Source organism: Schistocerca americana, chromosome 2 (assembly GCF_021461395.2).
Source record: "Schistocerca americana isolate TAMUIC-IGC-003095 chromosome 2, iqSchAmer2.1, whole genome shotgun sequence".
Lineage (NCBI taxonomy): Eukaryota > Metazoa > Arthropoda > Insecta > Orthoptera > Acrididae > Schistocerca > Schistocerca americana.
The window spans coordinates 674,024,806-674,045,051 of record NC_060120.1 but is presented as its reverse complement, the minus strand read 5'-3'; the positions used below and the strand labels follow the sequence as shown (position 1 = coordinate 674,045,051).

General features: G+C 38.6%; 1 protein-coding gene across 1 annotated transcript in view; it reads left to right on the top strand.

Annotated features, from left to right (window-relative positions):
• Positions 1–15,107, top strand: part of LOC124594327 (SET domain-containing protein SmydA-8) — a gene marked incomplete at its 5' end in the record, with an annotated part of 63,160 nt that extends 48,053 nt beyond the window's left edge. Inside the window, 2 exons of the mRNA XM_047132689.1 lie at positions 3,921–4,105; positions 14,699–15,107. Coding sequence (XP_046988645.1) covers positions 3,921–4,105; positions 14,699–14,824 — 311 coding nt within the window. The remainder of the gene's footprint in view (positions 1–3,920; positions 4,106–14,698) is intronic.
• Between the last annotated feature and the right edge of the window lie 5,139 nt (positions 15,108–20,246).

Sequence of the window (20,246 nt, the reverse complement as noted above, 5' to 3'; positions counted from 1 at the left end):
AAACAGACATCTGATAAAATTCAGTCCATTTCATACAGTCCTTACTCCTTTACATAAAAAATACCCCGACGACCAACTTGCTCCGGCGGGCTGATGATTCGGATAACGTCCTCCGCAGCATATTGCAGAGCATCTTTCTTGGGCTTTTCCACTAGTTTCCACATTTTCCCATGGCGGACACCATATAACCCATCATTGTTCCTTTTGTAACTCGTCCTGGATACAGTCTTCTTCTGTATGTAGCAATTATATACATCCCCTCACACACATCTCTGTTTGGTTCCCGTGGGGCATAACGAAGCAGATTGGTGCAGACTCTTCAGTGTCTTCAGATCCATCTTCCTCATCCAGAACATCCTACACAGTCATCTAATTCTGTATAAGGTACAGAAGACGAGCTCTCATCAGTGTCACTGTCTGTATCCTCTTCGTTTATTATTGTCTTTGTCAGGTGAGGAGCACTCTGTGCAGTTTTAGTTTTTACTCATGAAGTGGTTGGGTCGTTCATCCTGGCAGCAAGAACGCCTTCTGCAGAAATGCTCTTTGCTGCAGGAAATTTACCCTTCTATGCCTCACCATTTGACGCTTCTCAGTTGCTTCATTTCTCTTCTGCACGAGGTGATCCATAAAGGTGTCACTGATGACTGAAGTGAGTTTTGTTTCCCGGACCATTGTGAATGATGGAAGCCTTTACAGCACTATTTGGGGATTCAAGCGGTAGATGCCAGCTTTCTGGAAGCCTGCTTTCAAGTTATCCCCTCTTGAGGTCACGCATTTCCACAGCTTGTTAAGCAAGGTGGGGAATTGGTTCTCGGGGACAGAGCTGCACCTGCTGCCCACTTCCATCCCAAGGATCTTCCGCCACTTTGCTTTCAAAGGTCAAAAGCACGCAACATCAAGTGGTTGCAGAAGATGGGTTGCATTCGGTGGCAATGCAACGAATTTTATGTTGTCGGTACTCTTTACACAGCTGTAGCTCAGGCCGTCGTCTATAATAAGCTTAACATCATCTTGTCATTTCAAAATAGGTGGGAGTAACTGAGTAAACCAATCCTCAAAGCACTCACTGTCAAAACACCCACTCTTGGATCTGTTATACATGGCCCATTTTCCATCCATGTATCCCACAATTTGTTGGCCTTGTAATTTATGTAAAGAGGGAAAGTGTTCTCACTACATTACCACATACCATTAAGGAGATACACACTTTTGATGAGTTCCATTTGTTTTCTGGGTACTTTGTTCCCCTTTTAGTAATTATTTTTGAACACCCTAGATCACCAACCAAATTAGTTTCATCACAGTTACACTTATTCCCAGGGGAAAACACTTTCCGTCTCTTTCTCCAAATTGTCAAAGAATGAATTCACAATTTCTTCGTCGTTTGCTGCTCTTGCATCCGAAATGTTTTTTGCAGCCCTGTGCTTCAAAATAGCTTTGTGCCTTTGCATAAATTGCCTTGCCCGGTCTATTCCAGGAAAGTTGTTTTTAAACCTGGCTTCCTTCCTGCCGCATCTGTTAAGGTAAGCCTTTACCGTAACGGAGGTCGAAAGTCCACATGGGGAATCCAAAACTTGATAAAGCTATCAGATGGGAAACAAACTGCTCCTCTTCTGACTTTGTAAATACACAATGCCTGCCAACTGTTCCCCAATTCCTTTATTTTTTTAGTAGAAGTGTTTTTTTTTGGAATGCCGTACTTTTGAGACGCCTTCCGGTACATCAGGATTTTCGCTTTAATTGCATTAAACAACCTCCTGGAGACTTCCTCGGTATAATTTCTGTATACCCTTGACCCAAGGGCTCGTTTATATTTCTGAACCATACTTTGATGGCTCCTAAAACAAAAGAGATAATCAAAATCAGTTAAAACGTATCTGTGGGCTAACTTTGGGACAGTTCCAAAGTTGCCCCATGAAAATCTCATTAGTGACAAAAGCAGCCAAACTAGATACTAATTATAGAATTTTTTATTCTATATTCACAGAAATTGTAGCTAAAGCATGTACGATTTGTTATATTTACCTTTCTATCGTGGTCCAACTGTCGTTCCAATTGCGTATGTGAAAGTTTGCGGCGAACTTGCAAGAAGTCAAAAATGACACAAAGCAAGGTTGTATATGGAAATTTTTGGAGACAGCCAGTAGATGACAGCAATGAACAAAGACTGTAGAGGCCTCAGAAGCAACAATGTATCTCACAAGTTGCAGCAGCAGGAAATTTAAAACAAAATTGTCACTGTCCTAATTTTACCTCACCAGTCCCAAAGTAGACCTAGTTTACGGTACTGATAGAAAAACTGTTTTGCTGGGCTCTAGATATTGCATTAAATTTTTGATTTTATCATACAGTAATCCATTTGAGGTGCAGTGAACTATAAAGCACGTCATCGTCGATTGTGAGGCTGTAGCCATTACTCGTGCTTCTGACGTCTGTTGATCTTATGGTGGGTCAGGTTAACCTGTATGTATATAAACATTCACGAAAAGAAGTCTTACTGAGTTCTTTGATATTCAGTTAAATATGAGATCTAAGACGCTCTGCTTTTGGTCCATATGGTTCTCAGCTGCTCATTTGTGTTCTAGTCAAGTGGCCGTGTAGGTAGACAGTACTACTTGACTGTAATAATTTCCACAAACGGCAGTTTGTGTTTGGAGTTGGTTGTTTACTTTGCTGGAATTGGCTTATGTGTGTGGTGTCAACATGAACTCTGTTTTAAATGCTAACGGAAAAGAAAATTACCAGGAAACATTAGCCGCAAAGGAACTAGGGCCACCCAGACCAGATCTGTTGACTAAGAAAATGACAAAATCAAATAAGCATGACTACAAGCGAGCATTTAACAAAGTAATGTATAATAAGATTAAGTTGTTGTGTGGGTGCAACATAAGAATGTGTAATTTTTAGCACAGAAATTAATTTGTTAACTAATACATGTGTTGCGGATCTTGTACATTTGTGTGTAAAAATGAAAAAAGCACAAAACCTCCCACTAACACAAAAATGTGAAACAGAGAGTAGCAAAAGCTTTATCTTATTTTGATCTTAACTCAAACTGTACTTAATTATGCACAAAACAACAAAATTCCACAAAAACAATCCTTTCACTACTACTACTACTACTACTACTACTACTACTACCACTACTACTATTACTAATATTATTATTATTATTGGCAGTGGCTGTAGGTGTATAAATATGTTGATAAGCATAACTGTTATTCAGCAGACACTATTAATTTTGTGCTTTCTTATTTATCTGAATCTAAAAATTTGTGAACACACAGTATGTATAGTCACAAGCCACCACTGTAGAGAGGTCTTAGTAGATAAAGTTTTGAAGGCCTGAAATGTATGGAAAATAAGTTCTGAAATTGAATCACTTTCATATCTCCTACTTTGCAGTATGTGCACAGAGGAGACAATCAGCTCTGACCTGTGTGCTCTGCGTAAGTTGGTCCATGTGGTGACCAAGCTATCTGTTGCAAAATGTGTATCTGTGATGCATGCTTTCACACACACAGTTCACAAACCCCAATGTGCAAACACTATCCTCAGTGCAAACAAGGAGCTCCACAGTGAATTCCCCTAGATGCGAGTGTAACAGGTTGTTGTAGTTAAATGAAAATGGAATGTGAAAGACTGAGGCAATCAGGAAACAGTCTTGATACACGTGTTTTATAGCCTTACCATTATGTATCCTGTTGTGAAATAGGAGATATGAAAGTGATCTGATCTTCGAGTGTATTTTATACCCAAATGACACATTTCTGGAGTTGGGTTCTCTATCAAAACTTTATTCCTGGTAGCCTGTAACAGCAGTTGTGAAACATCCTGTATAAATAGTCAGCTGGTTTGTCATGAGCTTCTGAACAATGTATATATTGCTTTTATAATATAGATGTTTCTGCAATTTTCAGATTTAACAGATGAACAAGTGAACAGAAAAGTGGAATTATGCAATGAATTGCTTGAAGTTGCTGATGTTCTGGAACCAGGGATGTCACGCTTGAGGGGTATACTGCTGTATGAGCTACAAGCTGCCATGGTGGTTCAAGCTAAGAGAGACTTCAATGCTGACAAAATCACAAAGTCTGCAGCTCAGGTACATACAGCACATACAATATGTTTACCACTAATTTATCATAAGTTGTTTTTGGAATCTCATTTAGCCCTAAATAGTCCCTTGTAGAACAGGACCTATTGTTTTGCTTGACACCCCAGAACTGATGCCTAAAATTTGAAATTATATCTGTCTTCATGTGTTTATATTTCAAAGAAACATCATCATTTGGTATTCCAACTTTAATATTGTATTGTCATGGTATAGCTTTATTTAAACAATAGCAGTGCTCAGGAATGAGTACGGTGTGGAGCTACTTACACAAACCATGCTTGGACAGGGATATTGTGACCATGAGAAGCACTCTTTGGTAAATAACAAAGAGAAACTGGCTGTGAAGACTGGTGTGAAACAATCACTAGCATAATGCACAAGTTCAAATGAATTAACCAATAAGCCAAGATCTGAGATGTAGCAGACGTTATACAAATAGACAAGCAAATAAGCAAATTGTTGATGCCCTAACAGGTGATTATTAAAAAGCAGCTCGTGGTCTTGCGGTAGCATTCTCGCTTCTGGCGCATGGTGTCCCGGGGACACTCCTCTTTATCCTGTGGATGGCTGTGACTGTGGGAGCGATGTATTCTGTGGTGCTGGAATGCACTGTCTGGTGAAGCACTACCCCAGGATGAAGCATGATTGTTGAAAATGTAAATTGTGATAGCAGCATCCAACTTCTGCCATCACATGTTATCTTTGTCGTATGTGGCACTGCCACAATTTCTTTTAAGGATCTAAAAAAGTGTACAGTTACTTCGCAATATTCCAGTTTTCCCCATGGAGTCTTCTTCACATTTTAATACCCCTGCAGTCAGTTTAGTTACATGTCATGGACTGTAAGATCTAGGAGTTGTTTTTCTTTTTTAAGTTTTTGTTTTTTAAGTAGAAACATTGTTACACATACTTCATGAGTTTCCACATTATCTATGTGCAGGTCCATAGCCACTGTAAATTTCTTGAAGGTAATAATTTTTCTGTGTAGGTGGTGGTGCAGGAGGGAGCAGTACATGATAGCAACCACAATGAGAGTTACGCACAACAATAATAACTACAGACTGAAATACCCCACATGTAAAGTCCATATGTAAAATGGAAAACACGCAACCCTAGTGTTGATTTTACCACTGTGCCAGTATACATAACACATTAACATATATTAGTGTAACTGTCAAAGTGAAAAAATGCCATATGACTGCCTCTGACCCTGTCTGAAGTAAATGCAAGTTTCTCCCAATCAAGCAGAGTTGCTTTATGAAGCAGAACTTTACCATAACAATCTCTAAATCCACTTATTGTTTTCATCATTTTCTCCATTATCTGCGGAAATTAGTGCACCCCTCCTCCTCTTCCCCCCCCCCCCCCCTCAAGAAACACACACACACACACACACACACACACACACACACACACACACACACACACACCATTGGACTATGTCTGCTCACCTTAGTTATAATTTCACAACTGAAGCAATGCAATATTGAAAATAATACAGTACTGACTATAATGCTTTGAATAGGCTTTAAAGCAGGGATAACAATGAAACAACTGTTTCCCCAATTGTATAAAGGGAAGAGGGGTACAGGAACTTCTCGGACTCCATATACAATTACTCAGACCACACATAGCATAGTCTCAGTCTCATTGCTTCAGGCAAGAGCATTTATTCAGTCCCAGAAATTACCAATGCTTTCTTTAGGGCAATATGTTTGAATACACTTGGAATTAATACTGACAAAGAAATTGTTTTCAGCTTAGAAGCAGCACATGTATCAAAGGGCACTCATACAGTATAATCCATAAAGACAAAGGGAGTCTTACAAAATCTGAAACTTAAAAGAAAAATGAAATATCAGTAGTTAAATTATCCTTATCATACACATGTACATATCAGAAACTAAATCATTAAAACTGACTTGCAGGTACCATAAATAGAGATCAATCAATACATTCTGGATGAGACTCCGTGTGTCTAATTCCTAGGCACACACATAGACAATGATTTGATGTGGCACCAGCACCTGAATAAGTTAGCCAATAACCTCAGTTGTGGCTACTTTGTTCTTATAAGGGAAACTCCCTATCTCACCCCTCTCAGATTTAGCGGTAAAATGGTCCAGTGCATTATCCTTCAAAAACTGATCACAGATCATGCATGAAAACAGGAAGAAAGTGTACTGAACCCTGCAAAAAGAACCAAAATCGAAACAGTGAAAATGCAACATTCATCGAGTTTAAATTGCAATGGCATCGTGGTTATGTGATCATGATGTTGTATAATACGCCAATTGCCAAGACTACAGGAGGAGAAAAGATACATCAATGACCAAACTGAAAGTTCATAATTTTGTGAGATGGAGTGTGGAAGATAATTTTATGATGGGGAGGGGGGAGAAAGGGGGCACGAGGGAGATTTGAACACAGATCTCCTGCTGTGTAGTCCATCACCATGATCACACAACCACAACACCATGATTCTTGCAACTCGCACGATGTTGCACATCTTGAGCTTTGACAGTTTACTGTCTCTCCTCTTCTTTTTCTTCTTCTTCTTCTTCTTCTTCTTTTTCGTGGTTCAGTAGACCCTCTTCCTGTTTTCTTGCTTGATCTGTGTTCAGTTTTTGGTGAGCTATCCACTGGGCCATTTTACCACTAAATCAGGGGAAGGGGCGGGGGGGAGGGGGGGGGGGGAGTGATGGGGAGTTCCCTTTGTTAGAAATGTGTCTCACTATGTTCACCTGCTGATGGGATGATTTGCATAATCTTCTGGGACAATGCATTTAAGATCAATTAGGCATTTACCATATAGAAGTATGTGCCAAGAGTATTCTGTAAAGCAAATAACCAAACATCTTGCAAAAGTCTCTTCAGAGAGTTAAGAGTTCTTGCACATGTCTTTCAACAAACATTCTCCCTGATGGTAATTCTGGTTAATAACAGGAGTTAATTTAAGGGGAGTTGGAACACCCTATCCCAACAATGTTAAATTTAGTGACTTGGCTTCCCTATATTTCAGGAACCACTGTAGCCATTGACATGAAACTTTTACAGGACATTAAACTTTATGTTCTGGGTCTACTGAACTACAATCATTATGCTTCAGCCACTCCTTTTGGAAATACAATTATTTGATTACATGGTTGAAATGTTGTGTACTTTTTTGTACATTATCCTAAATAATTTCAATTATACATAACATTATGTTCTTTTTTAAGTTCCGCAGACTCAGGATATGTATGTTATTACTACCTAAAAATTTGAATATTCTACTCAAAGTGGTTTCTGAGATTTAGGGGGAAAATGCAACAGAAAATGTAAATTTTCAGGAACGGCTTCTAAAGTTTCAAAACACTGTAACTCATTAACATATGCTTAATTTTTTATTTTTAGTCACTCAGAAACACCCTGCACCATACTGTATATCATTATCTTGATATTTTTCCAAGTTTTTTCTTCTTTTCTTCTTTCTGGGCTCCTTAGTGGCCAACTGTGCTGCATAATCTGCTTTATCAATGCAAATCTTGTCCATCTGTTGAAGTTCTCTAATGCAGTTTCTCCAGGATTAATTCCCATATGCTGTAGCACTTTCCCCCTACCAGTGTTTCCATCACTAAAAGCAATAACAGCATCACTGACCCCTCACTTTAGTGTCTTCATTCCAACAAAAACATTTTTTGGTAAGCGAGTCCATAAAAGATTATTGAATGACTCATTGGGATTTTGAGTTTGACCATGCAGACACTTCTTCAGTAATTCAGGATTTGCCAGGTCTCTGTAAATAGGTTTTATGATATCCATGACTGCTGCTGGGATGGAATGTTTATGGCTTCCTGTTTGAGTACTGGGTATTGCAGTAATTGCACCATTAATTGGTATACTGGTTTTTCATCATTTGACAGTCTGTGGAAGAAGGTAGCCCATACTGCCTGCTTCATTTTCAATAAATTCCCAGTATTATTTCTAATGGCCATCCCATAACACTGCTGTACTTCGTCTATCATTTTGTCTGTCAGCCTGCCTCTTATGATTTTACCATCAGAAAGTTTCTTGTCTCTCAAACTTTATTTCAACTTCTTCAACCTAGTGACCATCCTCTTCTGGACATGACCTTTATAACACAACAATCCACAGCCTTCTATATAAAAAAAATACCAATTTTATTAGATCTTGAAGTAATGCACGTAAAAATTTTAACATTTTCAACTGGTGTAGATTATATTTAAAAAAATAAAATAAAATACTTCCTATATGAGTTTATAAGTAATATATATGTCATTTCATTCAGAAAATTGCAAATTTTGTAACAAAATAAAAATCTGAAAATGTGAAAAAAAAATTCCGTTCTAACTCCCCTTAGATGAACTATGTATTTCACACCCACAATACTAGAGTTAAAAATAATTTCTAAGCATCCCAATCTAGAGTTTGGAATGTGAGTTTTATGTTCTGGTGCAAAAGTTAATAGGAAGTTGCTGATAGAGATCAGGCAAGAGACTGAAAAATCTCCAAAAATTCAATAACAAAGTAGAAGAATACTTTATTAGCCACTCATTTTACTATTTATCAGAACATTGGGATTCAGGCCTGTAAATTCTGATGAGCTGTAATGGTTGCATTAAACAGATCTTGACCTTGCCAGTATGTAGACAGCGAATAATATTCTGTTGTAAGTAACATAAATTGCTTATTTTAAATATCACCTAAAACAGCATCTGATTAGTTTAAGAGCCAGAGCAGTGGCATTTTTAAAAGTAAAGGCATTTCTATTTCTCATAATAACTAGTGTGAGTAAATTATCCCTAGTCATAATTTGTGGTTAGTATACTTTACAGAAGGAGCCTGAACACTCAGCATAACTTGACTAATTTCACATGATTTACAGAGCATGATCTGTGAATGATTAAATGGCTGAATGAACGCACAGGGACATCTATACAGATGTAAGCTAATATTGTATTATTGCAAAATTAGTACAGGTAATGAAGGACACCTTTGTACACAAAAAAGTAATGCAAAACATTAGTGCCCGTGTTATTAAGAAGTACAAAGCAATGTTCCTTTGGACAAGTACGCATGTTCAAAGACCCTGCAGTGACTATAGCCATCAATAGACACAATATACAGCTGTAAGTTGGAATGAGGGCAGTGAAACTTTGTGTCAGACCAGGACTCAAACCCAGATTGCCTGCTTTACAAGAGCGGTCACCTTAACTGCTTTACATACATACATACATGCTTGGCCATCCAAGCATGAATCCTGCCCAGACCAGATATGTTGCCATTGACATGTCATGACCTGCATTTGTATGTTATGTATATTCCTGTCTGGGAAGGCTGTATTTGTTGACAGTTAGGGGCCTGGAATTGGTGAATAAATATGAAACAGCAGTGCCTTGTTATTAAGAAGTACAAAGAAATGATCTTTTGTACATACGTGCATGTCCAAAGGATCATTGCTTCATTCCTCATTGTATGAATGCAAGTTGTGACACATGGATGATGACATATGGAAGTTTTGGTCTGGCTGGAATTTGTGCTTGAATGGCCGAAGCAGTTAAGGTAACTGCTCATCTGAAGTGGGAAATCGAGGTTCGAGTTCCAGTCTGGCACAAAGCTTCATTGTCATCATTCCAATATACAGAAAAAGATGGTTCATATTCACCACTACGAATAGATTTTCTGTACAAAAAACAAAGTCAGAGGCCCTAGTGCTTAGTAAGAGATGTACAACAAAATTGAATCCACAAACAAGTTGAAAGTACTGACACTGTTGCAAATACCCTTAATTTCAAGCTGTTGGACACTGTATTAATAAAATTATTTCTCCCTCTCTAGAGGAATATTTGAAACACTGTACTATGACATGGACAACCAATGTTCAGTATCCTTAACTATTAGTGACTTTTCTTTGTGAGTCAAATGTAACAGAATTCACTCAGACTTAATATGGTAATTGAGGGAATATGAGGTCAAGGTATAAAGCTCTCAATCTGGCACAGCAAGTACATTTGACAGCAATGAAATTTTGGTTTGGTATGTTGGTACATATTAAGTCACATATCAGCTTCATCTGCAGAATGGCCTTGTTTGAATTAAGTAAGCTTACTCTGAGAGATGAAATCTTCTCAGGTTATCTGCAGTTGTGACATCATCTTATTGCATTTTCACAACATTTCAACAAATTTCCCTTGTTACCTTCAGGCAAAGTGTTGGGCTCATGTCTAGTTTGTTCCTTTATAGCTGCTGAACTGCAAGGTCATTGGCCAAGGGTCCAAAGGGAGAGTCAGTCGTGTGCCTCTAGAGGAGATGTTGTGGCCAGTGGTGGGGAGTCCATCTGGCAAGGTGGAGAGGGTTAAGGCCATAGGTGTCTGTAAGGGGGACAAGAGGGACCACATACCTCCTCCTGGAATCTGGCTACAGATTTTATATTCATTACTGAATTCTCTTATATTTCTAGCAATCAATGTCTGCAACCCCACTAAACTGCAGATTTAGCATTGACCATCTGCATGAATCTGGTTTTCTCATTGTCACTCCGTTTATGCAAAATTATTTCATTACTTGTTGTGGCTACAGTTTCGGTGCTGATCTGCAAATGTGATGGATATGAACCTTTACACAATGATGCAGCAATAATGTCTTCCTCATTCAGGCCTCACTGAGCTGCAGGAAGGGACCTCTCTCTCTCTCTCTCTCTCTCTCTCTCTCTCTCTCTCTCTCTCTCTCTCTCTCTCCATGGCACAAGGATTCCATCACAAATTCCCAACACATAAATGTAGCAGCAGTATACATTCCAGTGATCTTTCCTAAATTCCCAAAGGACACTCCCTCACCTTTATGCACAACAGTACTTTACCATTGATCTGTGGAAAAAGAAACCTATGATGCCTTGTTGATTTGCATTCAGTTTTACACAGCAGCTATTGTAGTATACTCAAAAGAAAACAGCCATGTTATATTGTAGGTGTTTACATTTGTACTTAATCTCGAGGGAAAAAATACCATTCTCTGCACAAAAGTAGAGGGAAAAAGGTATGAAATTCAAGAAAATGCATTTTTCAGAATATGGACCTTTTCAAAGTCTGTGTGAATGCCTTGCCACATGCAGTCACAGAACTATGAACTCTCCCATTCCAATTGGTATGCTGCACAATATTGTGAGAAACTGGTATGACAAGGATTACCTTTGTGCAGTGTTAGGTGGCTAAAAGTTGATAGCACTTACAAATTGGAGGACAGTTTTGGAATGTTTCTCATATTCATCTGGTGGTATACTGACCCTGGGCTACACTTTACCTGAGCAACCCAAAAATCAACATAGCTCTTGAAACCCCTTTTTTAAACAGCTTCAATATTGGAAAAGGACTGATTGCTACTCACCATATAGCAAAGATGCAGAGTCACAGACAGGCACAACAAAAAGACTACTAAACATGGAAGCTTTTGGCCACAAGGCCTTCTTCTCAAACAGACAAAGAAAACACACACAAATGCAACTCACACACACATGACCACTGACTCTGGCTGCCAAGGCCAGCCAGTCTGAAGTGCTTGAGGTGTGAGAATATGAAAGGTTGCTGCAAAATAGGTGAATTAACAAGATAAGAAATGAGGTTATTTTCTTCAGAATTGGTGAGGATAGCTACATGTAGAAGATACTGACAAGAAAGAACAGGATGATGAAACATGTTTGAAAAAAAAAAATGCTTCAAATGGCTCTGAGCACTATGGGACTTAACTTCTGAGGCCATCAGTCCTAACATGTTTGACATAGAGGGCAAAATCTGTAAGGGACGAGTAGAGATTGGAACACATCCAGCAAATAATGAGGAATTTTGGTGGATGTGCTACTCTGAGATGAAAAATTTGACACAGAAGAGGAAGTCATGGCTGGTTACATCAAACCAGTCATAAGACTGATGTCCCAAATCAAAAATCAGTTTTAGTTGTATAATGATGTACACAATGACTATATGCTATCTGATCAACAGTGGACATTCTATGGGATGTGTCCACCCTTTGCCTTTAATAGAGGAATAGCAGCCCATTCTTCCTCAAGGGCTGCAACAAGAGAAACTAAGCCCATGCCTCCAGAGCCACTTCCTCTACAAATTATCTGATTATCTATGAGGATTGTTCAGCAAGTAAAGCAAAACATATTTTTCTTTTTTCAGAAAGCAGGTTGGTTTTATTCAGGATTCCATTACACCATATTATTCCCCACTCTTTTGACCACAAAACCATATTTTTCAATATAATCTCCATTCAATGTGACAGGCTTGTGCCACATTACATGGAGAGCCTGTATGCCCACATGGTACCACTCTACTGGTCGACATCAGAGCCAATGTCTTGCGGCATCAGTAACCTCCCTGTCATCCAAATACTGCCTCATGTGGAGCACATCCTTTATTGTGCCAAACAGATGCAAGTTGGAAGTTGGAAGGTGCAAGATCTGGGCTGTGGGCAGATGAGGAAGAACAATTCAATGAAGTTTTGTGAGCTGCTCTTCAGTGCACAGACTTGTGTGAGGCCTTGCTTTGTCACAGAGAAGAAGAAGTTAATTAGAATTTTTGTGGTGATGAACATGCTGAAGCCATTTCTTCAATTTCCTAAGGATAGCACAATACACTTCAGAGTCCCAGAAGACAGTCACCATGACTTTACCAACTGAGGGTGCAGCTTTGAACTTTTTCTTTGGAGGAGAGGTGTTGTGACACTACTCCATGAATTACCATTTTATTTTTGGTTCAAATTGATGAACCCATGTTTCAGTGACCTGTGATGATGCTTAACAAAAAATTGTCACAATCAGACTTTTAACGCACAAGCAACTCTGCACAAATGGCACCACATTGCTCTTTATGATCTTCCGTTAGGTGGGGAGGAACCTAATAGGTCCACACCTTTGAGCACCCCAACTTGTGGATGAGGCTGTCGGCACTACCAACAGGGACATCCAATTGAGCAGCAAGGTGTTTGATTTTGATCCTATTGATCACCTCAAATGAGAGTATCTGCATGTTCCAACACTGCATGAGTCACAGCTGTTTGCAGCCGTCCACACATGAGAAATCAGACAGGATTGCATGATCTTGTTGTGATGATGATGGGTGCCTTACCCAATGACTCACTGTGTTTTCCTTCACTGCCAGATCTGCACAAACATTCTGCAAGTGCCTATGAATATCTATGATGGTCTGGTTTTCCAGTTCAGTGACAGCACTCTGCTTTGATCGCACCTCTGTTGCTGTTTTTCATTAAAGATTTTAGGCTTTTAATAGGAGATTATCAGCAGTGATAGGTTTACCTTTTCCAAGTAGCAGCATTCCTTTTAAGTTTGCAAGTTTAAATTTAGTTTGAGTAAGCACATATAGTTTGTAGTAGTTTAATGATGGTTTGCCATTACTATAGTTCTTAACAGCTGTTTCACTTTGATGATGTATATGTTGTCTCATTCCACATCTTTAAAAGTTCATCATCATGATAGTCTCTATGGAACATGATGAATAAGAGAATACAGAGATTAGATGAATGATCAAAGCTTATTCTGTGATACTGTTGGTATTAATGGCAGTAATGTATCAGTATATGAGAATAAGAATACTTTTGGAGAAGCTGAGCAATACAAGGTCCTTTACAGAATATCCCATCAACATGTAGTGATATCAACCTCTGTGTGAGACTTGAGTGTCTCTGGATGGTGCAGTGTGGGTGATGTTTGGACAGAGTGAGAGGAAATACAGTTCATTCTATACTAGTATTCACTGGAGACGTATGTAAAGTTGTTCTTGAGAATAAAGTGTACATTATGCTACACATGTTGTATATGACTGGAAATAGTTCCTACTGTACTGTGGCCGACTCTTCCTACATTGGTGACTCTATGTCTATTGTGAAATGCACAATAAATTTGCTATTCCGTATTACTCCACTCCATTTTATTACATTGCAACAATGTGGCCATTACACCATCTGTCAGCCATCATACTGCATCTGGATTACAGTACCAACAGGACTGCAGTGTAGGGTAGTGGTGCCCCAAGGCAGCAATAGGAAATTAGCAGGCTGCTTAACTTGTGGAGGTGATGCCTGAAATGCTCCTCTAGATGCTGGAGTGCAAGGGATTCTGCACCTGCTGCCTACTAGCCTACCCACAGTGTTCCTCCTTGTCAACCCCTCATGGTCCCCAGACCCTGCCTAGTTGATCTCTTCCCCTTGCTACAGCCCCTAGACTCCCTTTCAACATCCCACTAAATACAGAGTCAAAATAAGCCCAGCAACACTGTTGTTAGCATTTCCACAAAAATCCTTAGCCCCTCAGAAGTTTTGTTTGTCCCTCCTGACTCAATATTGATCCTCCTCTCAATTAACTTTGACACATTCCTGTAATTTATGCTGCTTTATGTTTTGTCTTGACTTGCTGAAAAGGTATGTTTGACATGTTGCCAATCTGACAATGTTCCATTAATGACTGTATGAAAATTAATTCCAGTTTAATGTTTTGCATATGTGTTTACTTTTCATTTGTAGTTTGGTAACACTGTAACCTGACTTCTGTTTTATTGCTCTTAGGAAATCATGGGAGAAGCAATGACTCTGTTGCAAGATGCAACAAAAATTCTCCAGTCAGAGCCTGACATGACAAAATTACTTGAAGAAAAATTGGAAGCCCTTGCTACAGAGTTAAATGATGACTGAAATCCAATTTTATTTATTTAATAACTTAGAAACTAGGATAGGCAATAATATTTATGCAATAAAATGTTCTGTCTGTGATGATAGTTTCATGAAGTGTTGCTTTATTTGTATATCTTTTTATATACAATATATCAAAAAGAATAATGTAGTATGGATGGAACCTACTATATACAATATCTTATAAGTTAAGTATACTTTCAAATCTACAATCAAATTTGAAGCATTAATTGAAAAGTACAAAGAAAATTTATTGTATGATTTAATAAAAATGTTGTTATGAATACATTCCTTTACCTGTCATGTTTTCATATTTACAAAACTATTTTTACAAGCCATTCAAGTAAACAGTACATCTGTTACAATAGCCTCAGTGTGTTTAATAGTTTTAGGATGTAACACTTTGTAACATCAAGAAAACAAAAAATCTAGAATGGAAAATCCAGGATGGAATGTAACAATATTATGAAATGAAAAGTTGCCACTCACCATATAGCAGACATGCTGAGTCACAGATAGGCACAACAAAAAGACTGTCGCAAAAAAAGCTTTCAGCCAGTAAGCCCTTCATCAAAAAGATACACACACACACACACACACACACACACACACACACACACACACACACATGCAAGATGGTGGGCTGGGGGGAGGGGGGGGGCAGGTTAGTGGAAAAGGGGACAAGTAAAAAGACAGGGTGCAATGGTGGAATGAGGGCTGTGTAGTGTTGGAATGGGGACAGGAAAGGGGTTGGATGAGTGAGGACAAGGACTTCTGAAGGTTGAGGCCAGGAGGCTTGTGGGAACGTAGGATATATCACAGGGAAATTTCCCACCTGCGCAGTTCAGAATAGCTGGTGTTGGTGAGAAGTATCCATATGGCACAGGCTGCGTAGCAGCCATTGAAATGAAGGATGTCATGTAGGGCAGCGTGCTCAGCAACCGGGTGGTCCACCAGTCATGTGATCTAAAAGCTAGGTTGCAACCACTGTGATATGTTCTATGTGGGCATGACAACCAACAAGCGGTCTGTCTGCACGAATAGCCACTGACAAACTGTGGCTGAGAAACAAGTGGATCTCCTGGTTCCTTTTTATAGTATTAAAACAAAAAATCTAGTTGTCTTAATAGTGAGAAGCTTCACTGATACATTATAGCATACTTCCAAAACCAGTTGTCTTAAAAATCAACTTTCAGATATCCACAGAAGCAAACTGTACTATCACTTTACTATAAACAAAAAATTTCTAGAATATCTGGTGTTCATGAAGTCATTCTTTTTAATCAAATCAGTCAACTGTGAGGATTAACTAGGTTAAAATCAAACTGTAGTATCATGCCTCATAGTACGAACACAATTACATGTAACACAGGTAAGATTATAATGCAACAGGAATGTGATATATTAATAACAACATATCATCTAAAAATTTATCTCATGCTTTTATAGAATGGGGCAAAGTATTGGAAGCAATAGAAAATTAAAATATGGTATTATGTGAGAGCAGACTGCTTTACCAAGAATGGGAGAGTGAACCCTTAATACATTTTAGTGATGCTTGTGGGGTCTAATTAGGATACATTCCAGTGTCCAGTCCTAAAAAGCTTAACAACCAATGAAATTCAGTTTAAGAGAAGCCTAAAGGATTTATTGGTGGCCAACTCCTTCTACTCCATTGATGAATTTCTGAGGAAAACCAACTGATTTGTATATAAGTACAACATAACTTCTGCACAATTTCAGTGCAGTAATGTGTTCACTGAAAATTTGTGTGTGTGTGTGTGTGTGTGTGTGTGTGTGTGTGTGTGTGTGTGTGTAAGTATAATCTAACTTCTGCACCATTTCAGTGCAGTAATGTGTTCATTGTAAATAAGTATTACAGTAGTTGTATTACATGTTTCTTACCTTATAAATAAATATAAAACTTTTTTATTTTAAATTCAGTGCAATAGTATTTGTAAAATGACTCTTAGTGTTCATTAAAAAATGACGATCATTCCACTTGGGACCTGTGGAATGGTACATTAGCTTATTTGTTTTAGTTTAAATATTTGTCATGTATTGTTGTTTTTCTGACATGTTCCACATCCTGGAGGACCTCCTCACTACGGATCAATTGGAATGAAAGTAAATCTAATCTAATCTAATCTAACGTCAAGATCTTGCAAATATTAGCACTACCTTCGTAAATTGCTTTCTGTGGCATAATGGTCAATATGTTTTGACCCTGCTCCCTGCAGGGTTTTAATGTCTTGATGGTAATGGTTTTTGTCTATAATATTGACAGATTTCAAATTAAAGTAACTTGACCTTGTAAGGTAATTTTTGCTCAAGTTCTTGTTGTTGTTGTTGTTTTTTGTATTCAGTCTGATGATGCTTTGATGCAGTTCTCCATGCTGGTCTACCCTGTGTAAGCTTCTCCATCTCTCCATAGCTACTGCAACCTACATACATTTGGCCCTGCTTACTGAATTCTGGCCATTTTCTCCCTCTAGAATGCTTAACCCCCCCCCCCCCCCCCCCCACCAACACACACACACACACACACACACACACACACACACACACACAATTTCTTCCATTCACAAACTGATGATTCGTTTGTTACAGTATGTGTCTCGCTAACCAACCCCTTCTTTAAGTGGAATAATGCCATAAATTTCTTTCTCCTCAGTGAGATTCAGTACCTCCTCATTAGTTATTCAGTCTACCTATCTAATTTTCAACATTGTTACAGCACATTCCAAAAGCTTCTATTTTCTTCTTGCCTGAAATACTTATTATTCATGTTTTGACTTCCATATATCACTACACTCCAGACAAATACCTACAGAGAAGACTGCCTAACACTTTAATTTATACATTTTAACACAAAAAGAGCAATGCACCATGAAGAAGATATGCAAACTGGCCACAAATTGATATTTGTACTAGTATTGAAGGAAATTGCAAAACTGTAAATTTTGGCAGCGATGGATGAATGCAAGATGGTGCAGCACATTTTCACCATGCATCTGCCAAGGATAGTAAACAGGGAAATGTCAATACTGGGCCATAAAGTCTTTACAAATTTCATTCCTTGTATTCAGTCAGACAGTAACTATGCCTCACAGACAGGTGTCTGAACAATATACACAAGTGTCAGTTTTTAAGAGAGGATGTGTGGTTGGGCTCAAAGAAGGCAGTTGGAGTGGTTGGTAAATTGCTCATCATTTGAATGAGAATGATGTCCACACAACGATGTTGACAGGAATGGGTGAACACAGTGTCAAGAAGGAAGCGGTCGACCTAGAGAGATGACAGAAGATGAGGGCCAAACAGTCATCAAATAGACAATCAAAGCCCCAGATTCACCATTATCAGCTATCCAACATGCAACTGCAGCTTCAGTCATCATAAAGATCATTAATAAGGTGCTCACAGAAAGGGGGCTGAGCTCACAGTGCATGTCATGCTGACTACCATTGAGCTCTGTACACCAACAAGCCCATTCCCAATGGTGTCAGGCACATTTGGTCTGGAATCTCTTATACTGGAGTAGAATTATCTCCACTGATGCATCACACTTCAAACTGAGCCCCTGTGACCAGAGAAGATGTGTCTGGAGACACTCTGGACAGTGGTGGGATACCAACCTAACTGTCACCTGCCCTATGGCCTGACAGCCACGAGTGATGTTCTGAGGTGCCATTTCATTTCATAGCAGAACTTCTTTTGTTGTCATCCACAGCACCCTTACAGTTCAGCAGTGCATAGATGATATTCTACACCCTGTTGTGTTACCCTTCCTGGTAAGTCAACTTGGGCTTACATTTTAGCAAGATAATGCCCATCCATACATAGTGAGCATTTCTACTACTTGCCTTCATGCTTGTCAAACCCTAGCCTGGCCAGCAAGATCTCCAGATCTCTCACTATTTGAGAATGTTTGTAGCGCTATGGACAGGGCCCTCCAACCAGTTTGGGATTTTGACAATCTAACGTACCAATTGAAAATAATTTGGCATGCTATCTCTCAGGAGGACATTAAAAAAACTGAAAAACGGCTTGCACTTGGGCCACAGGTCTAGACCATCATGTCACTGAGTTGACTTGCTCAATTTTTGAATCTCTATCTTTTGAACAAATCATCCAATTTTCTTGAAATTGTAATCATTTGTTTGTCTGTACATGATCAGTGCATCAACCAGTTTCTGCCCCATTTGGGTAATTCCTTCGTGGTGCACTTTTATACTTCACTTTGGCCATGGTCAGTAGTTTGCTGCCCAAATAGGAAAACTCTTCTACTTCTTTTAGTGTCTCATTTCTTAATCTAATTCCCTCAGCATCAAATGATTTAATTCAGCTACATTTCATTACTGTAGTTTCACTTCTATTGATGTTTATGTTAGAACAACTTTTTATTACACTATCCATTCTACTTAGCTGCTCATCCAAGTCCTTTGCTGTCTCTGATAGAATTAATTTGTTGTTAGCACACATCAAAGATTTAACTTTTTTCTCCCTGGACATTAATTCCCTTTTCAAATTTCTCCTTGGTTTCCTTTATAGCTTGCTCAGTACTCAGTTTAAATAAAATGGAAGATAGGCTACAACCGTGTCTTACACTTTTCTCAGCCACTGCTTCCATCTCATGTCCTGCAAATACTGTAACTGCAGCCTGGTTTCTATATAAGTTGTAAATAACCATTTTCTCCCTCTATTTATCCTATGTGCATTATGCATTCATCACCTTTAAAATTTCAAAGAATGTATTCCTGCCAATGTTGTCAAAGAGTTTTCTCAATCTACAAATGCTAGAAAAGTAGATTTGCCTTTCTTCAATCCACCTTCTAAGACAACATGCAGGGTCAATATTGTTTCACATGGTCCTACATTTCTCCAGAACACTAACTGATTTTCACTGATTTTGTCTTCTACCAGTTTTTCATTCTTTTGTAAATAATTCATGTCAGTATCTTGTAACCATGAATTATTGAACGGATGATTCATTAGCTCCATCTTCCCTTTCTATAACATCATCTTCAATTTCATTTCCCTTGTACAGCCAAGATATATGCTCCTCTCATCTTTCAGATATTCAAACAGCTGCTTTTTTTTTCTTTTCTTTGAAATCCTCTTTAATTTTTCTGCAGGTGGCATCTATCTATCCCAAGGTCATACATGCTTTTATGACCTTTCTTTTCTCCTCTAGCCATTTGTGCTTTGTCATTTTACACTTCCTGTCACTCTCAGTTTTTAGATGTCTGTATTGTATTTTGCCTATTTCATTTTCTGAAATTTTATATTTTCTACTTTTGTCAACTACACTCAGTATCTCATGTGGTAACCAATGATTTCTACTTGCCTTTTCTTTTTGCTTATCTGATGCTCTGCTGCCACGACTATTTCATCTCTCAAAACTATCCACTTGTCTTCTTTCTAT